The sequence below is a fragment of the Carcharodon carcharias genome, chromosome 40, assembly GCF_017639515.1.
Source record: "Carcharodon carcharias isolate sCarCar2 chromosome 40, sCarCar2.pri, whole genome shotgun sequence".
NCBI lineage: Eukaryota > Metazoa > Chordata > Chondrichthyes > Lamniformes > Lamnidae > Carcharodon > Carcharodon carcharias.
Genome location: NC_054506.1, coordinates 426,494 through 443,268, shown reverse-complemented (window position 1 = coordinate 443,268; position 16,775 = coordinate 426,494). Strand labels below are relative to the sequence as shown.

Below are 16,775 nucleotides of genomic sequence, written 5' to 3'. Positions count from 1 at the left end.
CAAAATGTTCCCCCGCTATCAACACAATCCCTATCTCTGTAACCTCCTCCAGCCCCTACACCCCTCCCTATCTCTGTAACCTTCTCCAGCCCCTAGACCCCTCCCTATCTCTGTAACCTCCCCCAGCCCCTACACTCCCCTCCCTATCTCTGTAACCTCCTCCAGCCCCTACACCCCTCCCTATCTCTGTAACCTCCTCCAGCCCCAACAACACTCCCTATCTCTGTAACCTCCTCCAGCCCCTACACCCCTCCCTATCTCTGTAACCTCCTCCAGCCCCAACAACACTCCCTATCTCTGTAACCTCCTCCAGCCCCTACACCCCTCCCTATCTCTGTAACCTCCTCCAGCCCCTACACCCTCCCTATCTCTGTAACCTCCTCCAGCCCCTATACACCTCCCCATCTCTGTAACCTCCTCCAGCCCCTACACCCCTCCCTATCTCTGTAACCACCTTCAGCCCCTACACCCCTCCCTAACTCTGTAACCTCCTCCAGCACCTACACCCCTCCCTATCTCTGTAAACTCCTCCTGCCCCTACACCCCTCCCCATCTCTGTAATCTCCTCCAGCCTCTACACCCCTCCCTATCTCTGTAGCCTCCTCCTGCCCCTACAACCCTCCATATCTCTGTAACCTCCTCCAGCCCCAACACCCCTCCCTATCTCTGTAAACTCCTCCAGCCCCTACACCCCTCCCTATCTCTGTAACCTCCTCCAGCCCCAACAACATTCCCTATCTCTGTAACCTCCTCCAGCCCCTACACCCCTCCCTATCTCTGTAACGTCCTCCAGCCCCTACACCCCTCCCTATCTCTGTAACCTCCTCCAGCCCCTACACCCCTCCCTATCTCTGTAACCTCCTCCAGCCCCTACACCCCTCCCTTTCTCTGTAACCTCCTCCAGCCCCTACACCCCTCCCTATCTCTGTAAACTCCTCCAGACCCTACACCCCTCCATATCTCTGTAACCTCCTCCAGCCCCTACAACCCTCCTTATCTCGGTAACCTCCTCCAGCCCCTACACCCCTCCCTATCTCTGTAGCCTCCTCCAGCCCCTACACCCCTCCCTATCTCTGTAACATCCTCCAGCCCCTACACCCCTCCCTATCTCTGTAACCTCCTCCAGCCTCTACACCCCTTCCTATCTCTGTAACCTCCTCCATCCCCTACACCACTCCCAATCTCTGTAACCACCTCCAGCCCCTAAACCCCTCCCTATCTCTGTAACCTCCTCCAACCCCTACAACCCTCCCTATCTCTGTAACCACCTCCAGCCACTACACCCCTCCCTATCTCTGTAACCTCCTCCAGCCCCCTACACCCCTCCCTATCTCTGTAACCTCCTCCATCACCTACACCCCTCCCTATCTCTGTAACCTCCTCCAGCCCTTACACGCCTCCCTATCTCTGTAAAGTCCTCCAGCCCCTACAACACTCCCTATCTCTGTAACCTCCTCCAGCCCCTACACCCCTCCCTATCTCTGTAAAGTCCTCCAGCCCTTACACCCCTCCCTATCTCTGTAACCTCCTCCAGCCCTTACACGCCTCCCTATCTCTGTAAAGTCCTCCAGCCCTTAAACCCCTCCCTATCTCTGTAACCTCCTCCAGCCCCTAAATCCCTCCCTATCTCTGTAACCTCCTCGAGCCCCTAAACCCCTCCCAATCTCTGTAACCCTCCTCCAGACCCTACACCCCTCCCTATCACTGTAACCTCCTCCAGCCCCTACACCCCTCCCCATCTCTGGAAACTCCTCCAGCCCCTACAAACCTCCCTATCTCTGTAACCTCCTACATCGCCTACACTCCTCCCTATCTCTGTAACCTCCTCCAGCCCCTATAACCCTCCCTATCTCTGTAACCTCCTCCAGCCCCTACACCCCTCCCTATCGCTGCAAACTCCTCCTGCCCCTACACCCCTCCATATCTCTGTAACCTCCTCCAGCCCCTACACCCCTCCCTATCGCTGTAAACTCCTCCTGCCCCTACACCCCTCCATATCTCTGTAACCTCCTCCAGCCCCTACACCCCTCCCTATCTCTGTAACCTCCTCCTGCCCCTACACCCCTTCATATCTCTGTAACCTCCTCCAGCCCCTACAACACTCGCCATCTCTGTAACCTCCTCCAGCCCCTACACCCCTCCCTATCTCTGTAACCTCCTCCAGCCCCAACACCCCTCCCTATCTCTGTAACCTCCTCCAGCCCCTACACCCCTCCCTATCTCTGTAAACTCCTCCAGACCCTACACCCCTCCATATCTCTGCAACTTCCTACAGCCCCTACACCCCGCCCTATCTCTGTAACCTCCTCCTGCCCCTACACCCCTCCCTATCTCTGTAACCTCCTCCAGCCCCTACACCTCTCCCTATCTCTGTAACCTCCTGCAGCCCCTACAACCCTCCCTATCTCTGTAACCTCCTCCAGCCCTTACACCCCTCCCCATCTCTGTAACTTCCTCCAGCCCCTACACCCCTCCCTATCTCTGTAACCTCCTCCAGCCCCTACACCCCTCCCTATCTCTGTAACCTCCTCCAGCCCCTAAATCCCTCCCTATCTCTGTAACCTCCTCGAGCCCCTAAACCCCTCCCTATCTCTGTAACCTCCTCCAGCCCCTACACCCCTCCCTATCTCTGTAACCTCCTCCAGCCCCTACACCCCTCCCTATCTCTGTAACCTCCTCCAGCCCCTACACCCCTCCCTATCCCTGTAACCCTCCTCCAGCCCCTACACCCCTCCCCATCTCTGTAACATCCTCCAGCCCCTACACCCCTCCCTATCCCTGTAACCTCCTCCAGTCCCTACACCCCTCCCTATCTCTGTAACCTCCTCTGGCCCCTACAACCCTCCCTATCTCTGTAACCTCCTCCAGCCCCTACACCCCTCCCTATCTCTGTACCCCCGTCTGCTCCAGGAGCGAGTTGGGGTCTGCCAGTTGTACTCACTCGGTGTGTGGCTGACACCTCTGTGTATCTGATGTGACGTTGGAGAATGTTCCCTCTGTGCAGACGGCGCAAACAGTGTTAGCGCTATAATTACCTGCGGGAGCGAAAGACAAGGGAGAACCTCATTACTGACCCTCTGACAGTGCGGCACTCCCTCAGCACTGACCCTCCGACAGTGCGGCGCTCCCTCAGTACTGACCCTCTGACAGTGCGGCTCTCCCTCAGTACTGACCCTCCGACAGTGCGGCGCTCCCTCAGTACTGACCCTCCGACAGCGCGGCTCTCCCTCAGTACTGACCCTCCGACAGTGCGGCTCTCCCTCAGCACTGACCCTCCGACAGTGCGGCTCTCCCTCAGCACTGACCCACCGACAGTGCGGCTCTCCCTCAGTTCTGACCCTCCGACAGTGCGGCTCTCCCTCAGTACTGACCCTCCGACAGTGCGGCTCTCCCTCAGTACTGGCCCTCCGACAGTGCGGCTCTCCCTCAGCACTGTCCCTCCGACAGTGCGGCTCTCCCTCAGTACTGACCCTCCGACAGTGTGGCTCTCCCTCAGCACTGACCCTCCGACAGTGCGGCTCTCCCTCAGCACTGACCCGCCGACAGTGCGGCTCTCCCTCAGTTCTGACCCTCCGACAGTGCAGCACTCCCTCAGTTCTGACCCTCCGACAGTGCGGCACTCCCTCAATACTGACCCTCCAACAGTGCGGCACTCCCTCAGCACTGACCCTCCGACAGTGCGTTTCTCCCTCAGCACTGACCCTCCGACAGTGCGGCTCTCCCTCAGCATTGACCCTCCGACAGTGTGGCGTTCCCTCAGTTCTGACCCTCCGACAGTTCGGCTCTCCCTGAGCACTGACCCTCTGACAGTGCAGCTCTCCCTCAGCACTGACCCTCCGACAGTGCGGCTCTCCCTCAGCACTGACCCTCCGACAGTGCGGCTCTCCCTCAGCAATGACCCTCCGACAGTGCGGCTCTCCCTGAGCACTGACCCTCTGACAGTGCAGCTCTCTCTCAGCACTGACCCTCCGACAGTGCGGCTCTCCCTCAGCACTGACCCTCTGACAGTGCGGCTCTCCCTCAGTACTGACCCTCCGACAGTGCGGCTCTCCCTCAGCACTGACGCTCTGACAGTGCTGCTCTCCCTCAGCACTGACCCTCCGACAGTGCGGCTCTCCCTCAGCACTGACCCTCCGACAGTGCGGCTCTCCCTCAGCACTGACCCTCCGACAGTGCGGCTCTCCCTCAGCACTGACTTTCCTGCGCAATATTTTAGAGATGGTACCTGGCATCTTGACCCCTTGTCCGGGTGGGCAGGGACTGTGAGGTACACAGTTGCTGCAAGTTGTGTCACTCTCATCCATGCCCATCTTGCAGTAGGTTCCCGGCCTGCATACACACTTTCTCTTCGTCTGCTTTGTACAGTTCTGGAGCTGAATCAGCCCGAATTCTGTCAGGCGCATGGAAAAATAGTGAGGTTTTGGGGTCTGGTTTCGGGGGGCGGGTAGGTGTTAGGGGTCAGTGGTTAGGGTTAGAGTTTCGGGGTTAGGGGTTAGGGTTAGGGGTTAGCGGTTAGGATTTATGGTTAGGGTTAGGGGTTAGTGTTAGGGGTCAGGGGTTAAGGTTTATGGTTATGGTTGCGGTTAGGGGTTAGGGGTTAATGTTTATGGTTAGGGTTAGGGGTTAGGGTTAGGGCAGAGGGGTTAAGGTTTATGGTCAGTGTTAGGGTTAGGGGTTAGCGGTTAAGATTTATGGTTATGGTTAGGGTTAGGGGTTAGGGGTTAAGGTTTATGGTTAGGGTTAGGGGTTAGTGTTGGGGTCAGGGGTTAAGGTTTATGGTTATGGTTAGGGTTAGGGGTTAGGGGTTAAGGTTTATGGTTAGGGTTAGGGGTTGGGGTTAAGGTTTATGGTTAGGGTTAGGGGTTAGTGTTAGGGGTCAGGGGTTAAGGTTAATGGTTATGGTTAGGGGTTAGGGTTTAGAGGTTAAGGTTTATCGATATGGTTAGGGTTGGGGTTAAGGTTTATGGTTAGGCTTAGGGTTAGGGTTAGGGGTTAGGGGTTAAGGTTTATTGTTAGGGTTAGGGGATAGGGGTTAACGTTTATGGTTAGGGTTAGTGTTAGGGGTTAGGGGTTAAGGTTTATGGTTAGGGTTAGGGGTTAGTGTTAGGGGTGAGGGGTTAAGGTTTATGGTTATGGTTAGGGGTTAGGGGTTAAGGTTTATGGTTAGGGTTAGGGGTTAGTGTTGGGGTCAGGGGTTAAGGTTTATGGTTATGGTTAGGGTTAGGGGTTAGGTGTTAAGGTTTATGGTTAGGGTTAGGGGTTAGTGTTAGGGGTCAGGGGTTAAGGTTAATGGTTAGGGGTTAGGGGTTAGAGGTTAAGGTTTACGGTTATGTTTAGGGGTTAGGGGTTTAGGTTTATTGTTAGGGTTAGGGGTTAGGGTTAGGGGTGAGGGGTTAAGGTTTATGGTTAGGGTTAGTGGTTAGGGTTATGGTTTAGGGGTTAGGATTTATGGTTAGGGTTAGGAGTTAGGGTTAGGGGTTAGGGGTTAATGTTTATGGTTATGGTTAGGGGTTAGTTGTTAAGGTTTATGGTTAGGGTTAGTGGTTAGGGTTAGAAGTTAGGGTTAGGGGTTAGGGGTTAAGGTTTATGGTTATGGTTAGGGGTTAGGGTCAGGGGTTAGGGGTTAAGGTTTATGGTTAGGGTTAGTGGTTAGGGTTAGAAGTTAGGGTTAGGGGTTAGGGGTTAATGTTTATGGTTATGGTTAGGGGTTAGGGTTAGAGGTTAGGGGTTAGGGGTTAAGGTTTATGGTTAGGGTTAGGATTAGAGGTTAGGGGTTAGGGGTTAGGATTTATGGTTAGGGCTAGGAGTTAGGGTTAGATTTTAGGTGTCAATGTTTATGGTTAGGGTTAGGGGTTAGGGATAGGGTTTAGGGGTTAAGCTTTATATTTAGGGTTAGGGGTTAGGGGTTAAGGTTTATGGTTAGGGTTAGGAGTTAGGGTTAGGGGTTAGAGGTTAATGTTTATGCTTAGGGTTAGTGGTTAGGGTTAGGAGTTGGGGTTAGGGGTTATGGGTTAATGTTTATGGTTATGGTTAGGGGTTAATGTTTATGGTTAGGGATACTGGTTAGGGTTAGGGTTAGGGTTAGGGGTTAAGTTTTATGGTTAGGGTTAGGGGTTAATGTTTATGGTTAGGGATACTGGTTAGGGTTAGGGTTAGGGGTTAATGTTTATGGTTAGGGATACTGGTTAGGGTTAGGGTTAGGGGTTAATGTTTATGGTTAGGGTTACGGCTTAATGTTAGGGGTTAGGGGTTAGGGGTTAATGTTTATGGTTAGGGATACTGGTTAGGGTTAGGGTTAGGGGTTAATGTTTATGGTTAGGGTTACGGCTTAATGTTAGGGGTTAGGGGTTAGTGTTAGGGGTTAGGAGTTAATGTTTATGGTTAGGGTTAGGGATTAGTGGTTAAGGTTTATGATTAGGGTTAGGGGTTAGGGTTAGGGGTGAGGGGTTAATGTTTATGGTTAGGGTTATGGGTTAGGGGTTAAGTTTTTTTGGTTAGGGTTAGGAGTTAGGGTTAGGGGTTAAGGTTTATGGTTAAGGTTAGGAGTTAGTTTTAGGGTTAGGGTTTAAGGTTTATGGTTAGGGTTTGGGGTTAGGATTAGGGGTTAGGGGTTAATGTTTATTGTTAGGGATACGGGTTAGGGTTAGGGGTTAGGGGTTAGCATTAGGGGTTAAGGTTTATGGTTAGGGCTAGAGGTTAGGGTTAGGGGTTATGGTTAGGGTTAGGGTTAGGCGTTAGGTGTTAAGGTTTATGGTTCGGGTTAGGAGCTAGGATTAGGGGTTAAGTTTTATGGTTAGGGTTAGGGGTTAATGTTTATGGTTAGGGTTACGGTTTAGGGTTAGGGGTTAGGGGTTAAGGTTTATGGTTAGGGTTAGGAGTTTGGGTTAGGGGTTAGGGGTTAAGGTTTATGATTATGGTTAGGGGTTAGGGGTTAGGATTAGGGATTAGGGGTTAATGTTTATGGTTAGGGTCAGGGGTTAGGGTTAGAGCTTAGGGGTTAAGGTTTATGGTTAGGGTTAGCAGTTAGGGTTAGGGTTAGGAGTTAAGGTTTATGGTTAGGGTTAGCATTTAGGGTTAGGGTTAGGAGTTATGGTTTAGGGGTTAGGGGTTAAGGTTAGGGTTAGGGTTAGGGTTAGGGTTAGGGTTAGGGTTAGGGTTAGGGATTAAAGGTTAGGGTTAGGGATTAGGGCTTATCGTTAGGGGTTAGGATTTATGGTTAGGGTTAGGAGTTAGTGTTAAGGGTTCGGGGTTAGGGTCAGGGTCAGGGTTTAGGGTCAGGGTTAGGGTTAGGGTTAGGGTTAGGGTTAGGGTTAGGGTCAGGGTTAGGGTTAGGGTTAGGGTTAGGGTCGGGGTTAGGGTTAGGTTTAGGGTTAGGGTTAGGGTTAGGATTTGAGGGGTTCAGAGTGAGGGTTTGAGAGCTTCAGAGTGAGGGTTTGATGGGTTCAGAGTAAGGGTTTGAGGGGTTTCAGAATGAGGGTTTGAGGGGTTCAGAGTGAGTGTTGAACGAGTTCAGAGTGAGTGTTTGAGGGTTTTAGAGTAAGGGTTTGAGGGGTTCAGTGAGGGTTTGAGGGGTTCAGAGTGAGGGTCTGAGGGGTTCAGAGTGAGAGTTTGAGGGGTTCAGAGTGAGTATTTGAGGTGTTTAGAGTGAGGATTTGAGGGGTTCAGAATGATGATTTGAGGAGTTTAGACTGAAGGTTTGAGGGGTTCAGAGTGAGGGTTTGTGGAGTTCAGAGTTAGGGTTTGAGGGGTTCAGAGTGCGGGTTTGAGGGGTTCAGAGTGAGGGTTTGAGGGGTTCAGAGTGAGGGTTTGAGGAGTTCAGAGTGAAGGTTTGAGGGGTTCAGAGTGAGGGTTTGAGGTGTTCAGAGTGAGGGTTTGTGGAGTTCAGAGTGAGGGTTTGAGGGGTTCACCGTGAGGGTTTGTGGGGTTCAGAGTGAGGGTTTGAGGGGTTCAGATTGAGGGTTTGAGGGGTTCAGAGTGAGGGTTTGTGGAGTTCAGAGTGAGGGTTTGAGGGGTTCAGAGTAAGGGTTTGAGGGGTTCAGAGTGAGGGTTTGAGGTGTTCAGATTGAGGGTTTGAGGGGTTCAGATTGAGGTTTTGCGGGGTTCAGAGTGAGTGTCTGAGGGTTTCAGAGGGAGGGTTTGAGGTGTTCAGAGTGAGGATTTGAGGGGTTCAGAGTGAGGGTTTGAGGTGTTCAGAGTGAGGATTTGAGGGGTTCAGAGTGAGGGTTTGAGGGGTTCAGAGTGAGGGTTTGAGGGGTTCAGAGTGAGGGTCTGAGGGGCTCAGAATTAGGATTTGAGGGCTTCAGAGTGAGGTTTTGAGGGATTCAGAGTGAGGGTTTGAGGAGTTCAGAGGGAGGGTTTGAGTAGATCAGAGTGAGGGTTTGAGGGGTTCGGAGTGAGGGTTTGAGGGGTTTAGATTGAGGATTTGAGGGGTTCAGAGTGAGGATTTGAGGGTTTTAGAGTGAGGATTTGAGGGGTTCAGAGTGAGGGTTTGAGGGATTTAGATTGAGGATTTGAGGGGTTCAGAGTGAGTGTTTGAGGGATTTATAGTGAGGATTTGAGTGTTTCAGAGTGAGGGTTTGAGGGGTTCAGAGTGAGGGTTTGAGGGGTTCAGATTGAGGGTTTGAGGGGTTCAGATTGAGGTTTTGCAGGGTTCAGAGTGAGTGTCTGAGGTGTTCAGAGTTAGGGTTTGAGGTGTTCAGAGTGAGGATTTGAGGGGTTCAGAGTGAGGGTTTGAGGTGTTCAGAGTGAGGATTTGAGGGGTTCAGAGTGACAGTTTGAGGGATTCAGAGTGAGTGTTTGAGGGGTTCAGAGTGAGGGTTTGCGGGTTTCAGAGTGAGGGTTTGCGGGGTTCAGAATGAGGATTTGAGGGGTTCAGAGTGAGGGTTTGAGGGGTTCAGAATGAGGATTTGAGGGGTTCAGAGTGAGGGTTTGAGGGGTTCAGAGTGAGGGTCTAAGGGGCACAGAATTAGGATTTGAGGGCTTCAGAGTGAGGTTTTGAGGGATTCAGAGTGAGGGTTTGAGGAGTTCAGAGGGAGGGTTTGAGGAGTTCAGAGTGAGGGTTTGAGGGGTTCGGAGTGAGGGTTTGAGGGGTTTAGATTGAGGATTTGAGGGGTTCAGAGTGAGGATTTGAGGGTTTTAGAGTGAGGATTTGAGGGGTTTAGATTGAGGATTTGAGGGGTTTAGATTGAGGATTTGAGGGTTTTAGAGTGAGGATTTGAGGGGTTTAGATTGAGGATTTGAGGGTTTTAGAGTGAGGATTTGAGGGGTTCAGAGTGAGGGTTTGAGGGGTTCAGATTGAGGATTTGAGGGTTTTAGAGTGAGGATTTGAGGGGTGCAGAGTGAGGGTTTGAGGGGTTCAGAGTGAGGTTTTGAGTTTTCAGAATGAGGGTTTGAGGAGTTTAGAGTGAGATTTGAAGGGTTTAGAGTGAGGGTTTGAGGTGGTTCAGAGTGAGGGTTTGAGGGGTTCAGTGTGAGGCTTTGAGGGTTCAGAGTGAGGCTTTGAGGGTTCAGAGTGTGGTTTTGAGGGGTTCAGAGTGAGTGTTGAGGTTTTCAGAGTGAGGTTTGGTTGGTTCAGAATGAGTGTTGAGGAATTCAGAGTGAGTGTTTGAGGGGGTTCAGAGTGAGGGTTTGACGGGTTCAGAGTGAGGGTTTGAGGGTTCAAAGTGAGGGTTTGAGGGGTTCAGATTGAGGGTTTGAGGGGTTCAGAGTGAGGGTTCGAAGGTTCAGAGTTAGGATTTGAGGGGTTCAGAGTGAGAATTTGAGGGGTTCAGAGTGAGGGTTTAAGGGGTTCAGAGTGAGGGTTTAAGGGGTTCAGAGTGAGGGTTTGAGGGGTTTAGATTGAGGATTTGACGGATTCAGAGTGAGGGTTTGAGGGATTTAGAGTGAGGATTTGCGGGGTTTAAAGTGAGTGTTTGAGGGGTTCAGAGTGAGTGTTTGAGGGGTTCAGAGTGAGGGTTTCAGGGGTTCAGAGTGAGTGTTTGACGGGTTCAGAGTGAGGGTTTCAGGGGGTTCAGAGGGAGGGTTTGAGGGGTTCAGAGTGAGCGTCTGAGTGGTTCGGAGTTAGGATCTGAGGGGTTCAGAGTGCAGATTTGAGGGGTTCAGAGTGAGGGTTTGAGGTGTTCAGAGTGAGGATTTGAGGGGTTCAGAGTGAGGGTTTGAGGGATTCAGAGTGAGGGTTTGTTGGGTTCAGAGTGAGGGTTTGAGGGGTTCAGAATGAGGATTTGAGGGATTCAGAGTGAGGGTTTGAGGGGTTCAGAGTGAGGATTTGAGGGGTTCAGAATGAGGATTTGAGGAGTTTAGAGTGAGGGTTTGAGGGGTTCAGAGTGAGGGTTTGAGGAGATCAGAGTGAGGGTTTGAGGGGTTCAGAGTGAGAATTTGAGGGGTTCAGAGTGAGGATTTGAGAGGTTCAGAGTGAGGGTTTGAGGGGTTCAGAGTGAAGGTTTGTGGAGTTCAGAGTGAGGGTTTGAGGTGTTCAGAGTGAGGGTTTGAGGGGTTCCGATTGAGGGTTTGAGGGGTTCAGATTGAGGGTTTGAGGGATTCAGAGTGAGTGTTTGAGGGGTTCAGAGTGAGGGTTTGAGGGATTCAGAGTGAGGGTCTGAGGGGTTCAGAGTGAGAGTTTGAGGGGTTCAGAGTGAGGATTTGAGGGGTTTAGAGTGAGGGTTTGAGGGGTTCAGAGTGAGGATTTGAGGGATTCAGAGTGAGGGTCTGAGGGGTTCAGAGTGAGAGTTTGAGGGGTTCAGAGCGAGGATTTGAGGGGTTTAGAGTGAGGGTTTGAGGGGTTCAGAGTGAGGGTTTGAGGGGTTCAGAGTGAGGGTTTGAACGATTCAGAGTGAGGGTCTGAGGGGTTCAGAGTGAAAGTTTGAGGGGTTCAGAGTGAGGATTTGAGGGGTTCAGAGTGAGGGTTTGAGGGGTTCAGAGTGAGGGTTTGAGGGGTTCAGAGTGAGGGTTTGAGGGGTTCAGAGTGAGTGTTTGAGGGATTCAGAGTGAGTGTTTGAGGGGTTCAGAATGAGGATTTGAGGGGTTCAGAGTGAGGGTTTGAGGAGTTCAGAGTGAGGGTTTGAGGGGTTCAGAGTGAGGGTTTGAGGGGTTCAGAGTGAGCGTCTGAGGGGCTCAGAATTAGGATTTGAGGGGTTCAGAGTGAGGTTTTGAGGGATTCAGAGTGAGGTTTTGAGGAGTTCAGAGGGAGGGTTTGAGGAGTTCAGAGGGAGGGTTTGAGGGGTTAGGAGTGAGGGTTTGAGGGGTTTAGATTGAGGATTTGAGGGGTTCAGAGTGAGGACTTGAGGGTTTTAGAGTGAGGATTTGAGGGGTTCTGAGTGAGGGTTTGAGGGGTTTAGATTGAGGATTTGAGGGGTTCAGAGTGAGGATTTGAGGGATTCAGAGTGAGGGTTTGAGTTTTCAGAGTGAGGGTTTGAGGAGTTTAGAGTGAGATTTGAAGGGTTTAGAGTGAGGGTTTGAGGTGGTTCAGAGTGAGGGTTTGAGGGGTTCAGTGTGAGGCTTTGAGGGTTCAGAGTGAGGGTTTGAGGGGTTCAGAGTGAGTGTTGAGGTTTTCAGAGTGAGGTTTGGGGGGTTCAGAATGAGTGTTGAGGGATTCAGAGTGAGTGAGGGGGTTCAGAGTGAGGGTTTGACGGGTTCAGAGTGAGGCGCTGAGGAGTTCAGAGTGAGGCGCTGAGGAGTTCAGAGTGAGGGTTTGAGGGGTTCAGAGTGAGGGTTTGAAGGTTCAGAGTTAGGATTTGAGGGGTTCAGAGTAAGGATTTAAGGGATTCAGAGTGAGGGTTTGAGGGGTTCAGAGTGAGGGTTTGACGAGCTCAGAGTGAGGGTTTGAGGGGTTCAGAGTGAGGGTTTGAGGGGTTCAGAGTGAGGGTTTGAGGGGTTTAGAGTGAGGATTTGAGGGGTTTAGATTGAGGATTTGAGGGATTCAGAGTGAGGGTTTGAGGGGTTCAGAGTAAGTTTTTGAGGGGTTCAGAGTGAGTGTTTGATGGGTTCAGAGTGAGGGTTTCAGGAGGTTCAGAGGAAGGGTTTGAGGGGTTCAGAGGGAGGGTTTGAGGGGTTCAGAGTGAGTGTTTGAGGGGTTCAGCATGAGGGTTTGAGGGGTTCAGAGTGACACTGAGACTGGTGTGACATTGGCTGCGGAGTGAATGTTGAGTGAGGTTGAGTGAGGGATAGGGAGTTTGGAGCGAGGATGAGTTCGAGTGGGCTTGGACTGAGTTTGGAATGGGTTTGAGGCTGAGTCAGGTTGGGTTGAACGGAGCGGGATATGAACTAGGTACAAGAGTAGGCCATTCGGCCCCTCGAACCTGCTCTGCCATTCAGTAAGATCACAGCTGATCTGACTGTGGCCTGAACTTCACTCTCCGGCCTGTTCCCCCCCACCACCCCCTCCCCATAACCCTCCACCCCCTCCTCGATCAGAAACCCGTCTAACTCAGCCTCGGATGTATTCACTGACCCGGCTTCCACCGGTCTCTGGTTGAGCACTTGCCTTTCAGTATCTCTAACAGTGATTTACCCCCTTGCCTCTTGACAGGGGTTTTCAGAGAGAGAGAGAGAGAGAGAGAGCAAGTGATAGAGAGATGAGAAGATAAAGCCAGCGAGCTATTGTTGTGGAATTACTGGAATCTTCCACATACAGGGGAAAGAGATTTTAGGTCTTGCTCCTTTCAGGCTAAGAGCTATTCTGCTGCACTGGCCTCATGCAAAACATGGCCGCCTGGTCAGGAGCCAATTAAACTGCTGTTGCCAGGCAGCTCCCTTGGTCCAGGACTCCTTTCTGGCACCATCCTGCCTTTCTTGGCACACTCTGTTCCATTATTGCAACATTGTCCACATCTCCCACCCTGTTCCAGTGGACATGTCTTTCAACCTGCAGCCGTTGTAATTCCAATTCAACAGAAGTTTAAAACAAATATGATCCTCACACAGGAATCAACCGATGGAAGAGAGAAAAGTTTTGTTAAAGGTTTACATTTAGTTTTCTATTGGACTAATGCAAGGGAATGCTAGAGTTCAGACGATCTGCAGGTGAGCTTGGAGTGAGGTTGAGTTTGGAGTGAGGTCAAGATTGAGTGAGAGGGAGTGCTGGTGGAGCAAGGGTAGAGTGAGGCAGCGGGGAAGTGAGGGTAGAGTGAGGGAGGGAGTGAGGGTGGAAGGCAGGGCTGAGGGGGGAGTAGGGGTGGAGTGAGGGAGTGATGGAGGGGTGAGGGATTGAGGGTGGTATAAGGGAGTGAGGGGAGAGTGAGGGACTGGGGGTTAGAGGGGGTGAGGGAGTTGGGGTGGAATGAGGGAGTGAGGGGAAGTGAGGGAGTGAGGCTGGAGTGGGGGAGTGTGGGTAGAGTGGGGGATTGAGGTCGGAGTGAGGTTGGAGTGAGGTTGGGTAAAGTTGGGGGAAATTTGGAGTGAGGTTGAGTAAAGTTGGAATGAGGTTGGAGTGAGGTTGAGTAGAGTTGGAGTGAGGCTGAGTAAATTTGGAGTGATGTTAGAATGAGGTTGAGTAAATTGAGAGTGAGGTTGAGTAAAGTTGGAGTGAGGTTGGAGAGAGGTTGAGTAAAGGTGGAGTGAGGTTGGAGAGAGGTTGAGTGAAGTTGGAGTGAGTTGGAGTGAAGTTCAGTAAAGTTGGAGTGAAGTTGGAGTGAGGCTGGAGTGAGGTTGAGTAAAGTTGGAGTCAGGTTGAGTGAAGTTGGAGTGAGGTTGAGAAACTGGAGTTAGGTTGGAGTGAGCTAGAGTGAGGTTGGAGTGAGCTGGAGAAAGGTTGGAGTGAGGGTCAGTAAAACTGGAGTGAGGTTGAGTAAAGCTGGAGTGAGGTTGGAGTGAGGTTCAGTAAAACTGGAGTGAGGTTGGAGTGAGGTTGGAATGAGGTTCAGTAAAACTGGAATGAGGCTGGAGTGAGGTTCAGTAAAACTGGAGTGAGGTTAGACTGAGGTTGAGTAAAGTTGGAGTGAAGTTGAGTAAAGTTGGAGTGAGGTTAAGTTAAGTTGGAGGGAGGTTGGAGAGAAGTTCAGTAAGGTTGGAGTGAGGCTGAGTAAAGTTGGAGTGAGGTTCAGTAAGGTTGGAGTGAGGTTGGAGTGAGGCTGGAGAGAGGTTGAGTAAAGTTGGAGTCAGGTTGAATGAAGTTGGAGTGAGGAGGAGTGAGGTTGAGTAAAGATGGAGTGAGGCTGGAGAGAGGTTGAGTAAAAATGGAGTGAGGCTGGAGAGAGGTTGAGTAAAGTTGGAGTCAGGTTGAATGAAGTTGGAGTGAGGAGGAGTGAGGTTGAGTAAAGATGGAGTGAGGCTGGAGAGAGGTTGAGTAAAAATGGAGTGAGGCTGGAGAGAGGTTGAGTAAATTTGGAATGAGGCTGGAGAGAGGTTGAGTAAAGATGGAGTGAGATTGGTGTGATGTTCAGTAAGGTTGGAGTGAGGCTGGAGAGAGGTTGAGTAAATTTGGAGTGAGGCTGGAGTGAGGTTGAGTGAAGTTGGAGTGAGGTTGGAGAGAGGTTGAGTAAATTTGGAGTGAGGCTGGAGTGAGGTTGAGTGAAGTTGGAGTGAGGTTGGAGAGAGGTTGAGTAAGGTTGGAGTGAGGCTGGAGAGAGGTTGAGTGAAGTTGGAGTGAGGTTGAGTAAAGATGGAGTGAGGCTAGAGAGAGGTTGAGTAAATTTGGAGTGAGGCTAGAGTGAGGTTGAGTGAAGTTGGAATGAGGTTGGAGAGAGGTTGAGTAAGGTTGGAGTGAGGCTGGAGAGAGGTTGAGTGAAGTTGGAGTGAGGTTGGAGTGAGGTTGAGTAAAGATGGACTGAGTCTGGAGAGAGGTTGAGTAAAGATGGAGTGAGGCTGGAGAGAGGTTGAGTAAATTTGGAGTGAGGCTGGAGTGAGGTTGATTGAAGTTGGAGTGAGGTTGGAGTGAGGTTCAGTAAGGTTGGAGTCAGGCTGGAGAGAGGTTGAGTAAAGATGGAGTGAGGTTGGAGTGAGGTTGAGTAAAGATGGAGTGAGGCTGGAGTGAGGTTGAGTTAAGATGGAGTGAGGCTGGAGAGAGGCTGAGTGAAGTTGGAGTGAGGCTGGAGAGAGGTTGAGTAAAGATGGAGTGAGGCTGGAGAGAGGTTGAGTAAAGTTGGAGTGAAGCTGGAGGGTGGGTTGAGTAAATTTGGAGTGAGGCTGGAGAGAGGTTGAGTAAAGATGGAGTGAGGCTGGAGAGAGGTTGAGTAAAGATGGAATGAGATTGGAGTGAGGTTCAGTAAGGTTGGAGTGAGGCTGGAGAGAGGTTGAGTAAATTTGGAGTGAGGCTGGAGTGAGGTTGAGTGAAGTTGGAGTGAGGTTGGAGTGAGGTTCAGTAAAGATGGAGTGAGGGTGTAGTGAGGTTCAGTAAGGTTGGAGTGAGGCTGGAGAGAGGTTGAGTAAATTTGGAGTGAGGCTGGAGTGAGGTTGAGTGAAGTTGGAGTGAGGCTGGAGGGAGGTTGAGTGAAGTTGGAGTGAGGCTGGAGGGAGGTTGAGTGAAGTTGGAGTGAGGCTGGAGGGAGGTTGCGTGAAGTTGGAGCGAGGCTGGAGGGAGGTTGGAGGGGGATTGAGGCTCCTCTGACCTGCTTTACATGGCCCTCGACAGGAGTGACAGCCACTGATGAAATTCCAGACCTCGGTGTAGGAACCAGCATCACATTCGCCACATTGAGTGTCCTGTCCCCTCGAACACGTCCTGATCTTATAACTGCCTGGGGACAGGGGGAGAGACGGAGAAATAAACTAGCAGCAAATCATCAGATACTGCAACCCCTCCTCAGAAATCTGACCCTCCGACAGTGCGGCACTCCCTCAGCACTGACCCTCCGACAGTGCGGCTCTCCCTCAGCACTGACCCTCCGACAGAGCGGCTCTCTCTCAGTACTGACCCTCCGACAGTGCGGCTCTCCCTCGGCACTGACCCTCCGACAGTGCGGCACTCCCTCAGCACTGACCTTCCGACAGTGCGGCTCTCCCTCAGCACTGACCCTCCGACAGTGCGGCACTCCCTCAGCACTGACCCTCCGACAGTGCGGCTCTCCCTCAGCACTGACCCTCCGACAGCGCGGCGCTCCCTCGGTACTGACCCTCCGACAGTGCGGCACTCCCTCAGTACTGACCCTCCGACAGTGCGCCTCTCCCTCAGCACTGACCCTCCGACAGCGCGGCGCTCCCTCGGTACTGACCCTCCGACAGTGCGGCACTCCCTCAGCACTGACCCTCCAACAGTGCGGCACTCCCTCAGCACTGACCCTCCGACAGCGCGGCGCTCCCTCGGTACTGACCCTCTTACAGTTCAGTTGCCCTCTTTCTCTTTCCCTCTCTCTCCCTCTCTCTGTCTCTCTCTCTCTCTGTCTCTCTCTCTCTGTCACTCTCTCTCTCTGTTTCTCTCTCTCTGTTTCTCTCTCTCTCTCTCTCTGTCTCTCTCTCTCTGTCTCTGTCTCTCTCTCTCTCTCTCTCTCTGTCTCTCTCTCTCTGTTTCTCTCTCTCTCTGTCTCTCTCTCTCTCTGACTCTCACAATCATTCTTTTCCTGTCTCTCACACTCATTCTCTTTCTGTATGGCAGTATTTGTTCTGATGGTTACAGAGCACTCTTTAAGAACGGTTGCCAGAGGATGTGGTTTGCTGACTTTACACGATTCCTCTCAGAATCGGACTGAGCTCCCAGCTTGTGCAGAAAAGTGAACAGCTAAGCAAAACTGCAGCATGACTATTTACCACACAGGAAACTGTGCAAGTACTGAGACAAAAAAATACTCTGTCTCTGTCCCTATCTCTCACTCTCTCTCTCTCTCTCTCTCTCTGTCCCTATCTCTCTC

The 16,775-nt window shown here is 51.6% G+C and overlaps 1 protein-coding gene across 1 annotated transcript in view; it reads right to left on the bottom strand.

Annotated features, from left to right (window-relative positions):
- LOC121273158 (tumor necrosis factor receptor superfamily member 3-like) overlaps window positions 1-16,571 on the bottom strand; it is an 83,310-nt gene extending 66,739 nt beyond the window's left edge. The window contains exons 1-4 of the mRNA XM_041180127.1: window positions 16,499-16,571; window positions 15,540-15,668; window positions 4,226-4,390; window positions 2,942-3,035 (exon numbers count right to left, since the gene is read on the bottom strand). Coding sequence (XP_041036061.1) covers window positions 2,942-3,035; window positions 4,226-4,310 — 179 coding nt within the window. The 5' untranslated portion in view covers window positions 4,311-4,390; window positions 15,540-15,668; window positions 16,499-16,571. The remainder of the gene's footprint in view (window positions 1-2,941; window positions 3,036-4,225; window positions 4,391-15,539; window positions 15,669-16,498) is intronic.
- Between the last annotated feature and the right edge of the window lie 204 nt (window positions 16,572-16,775).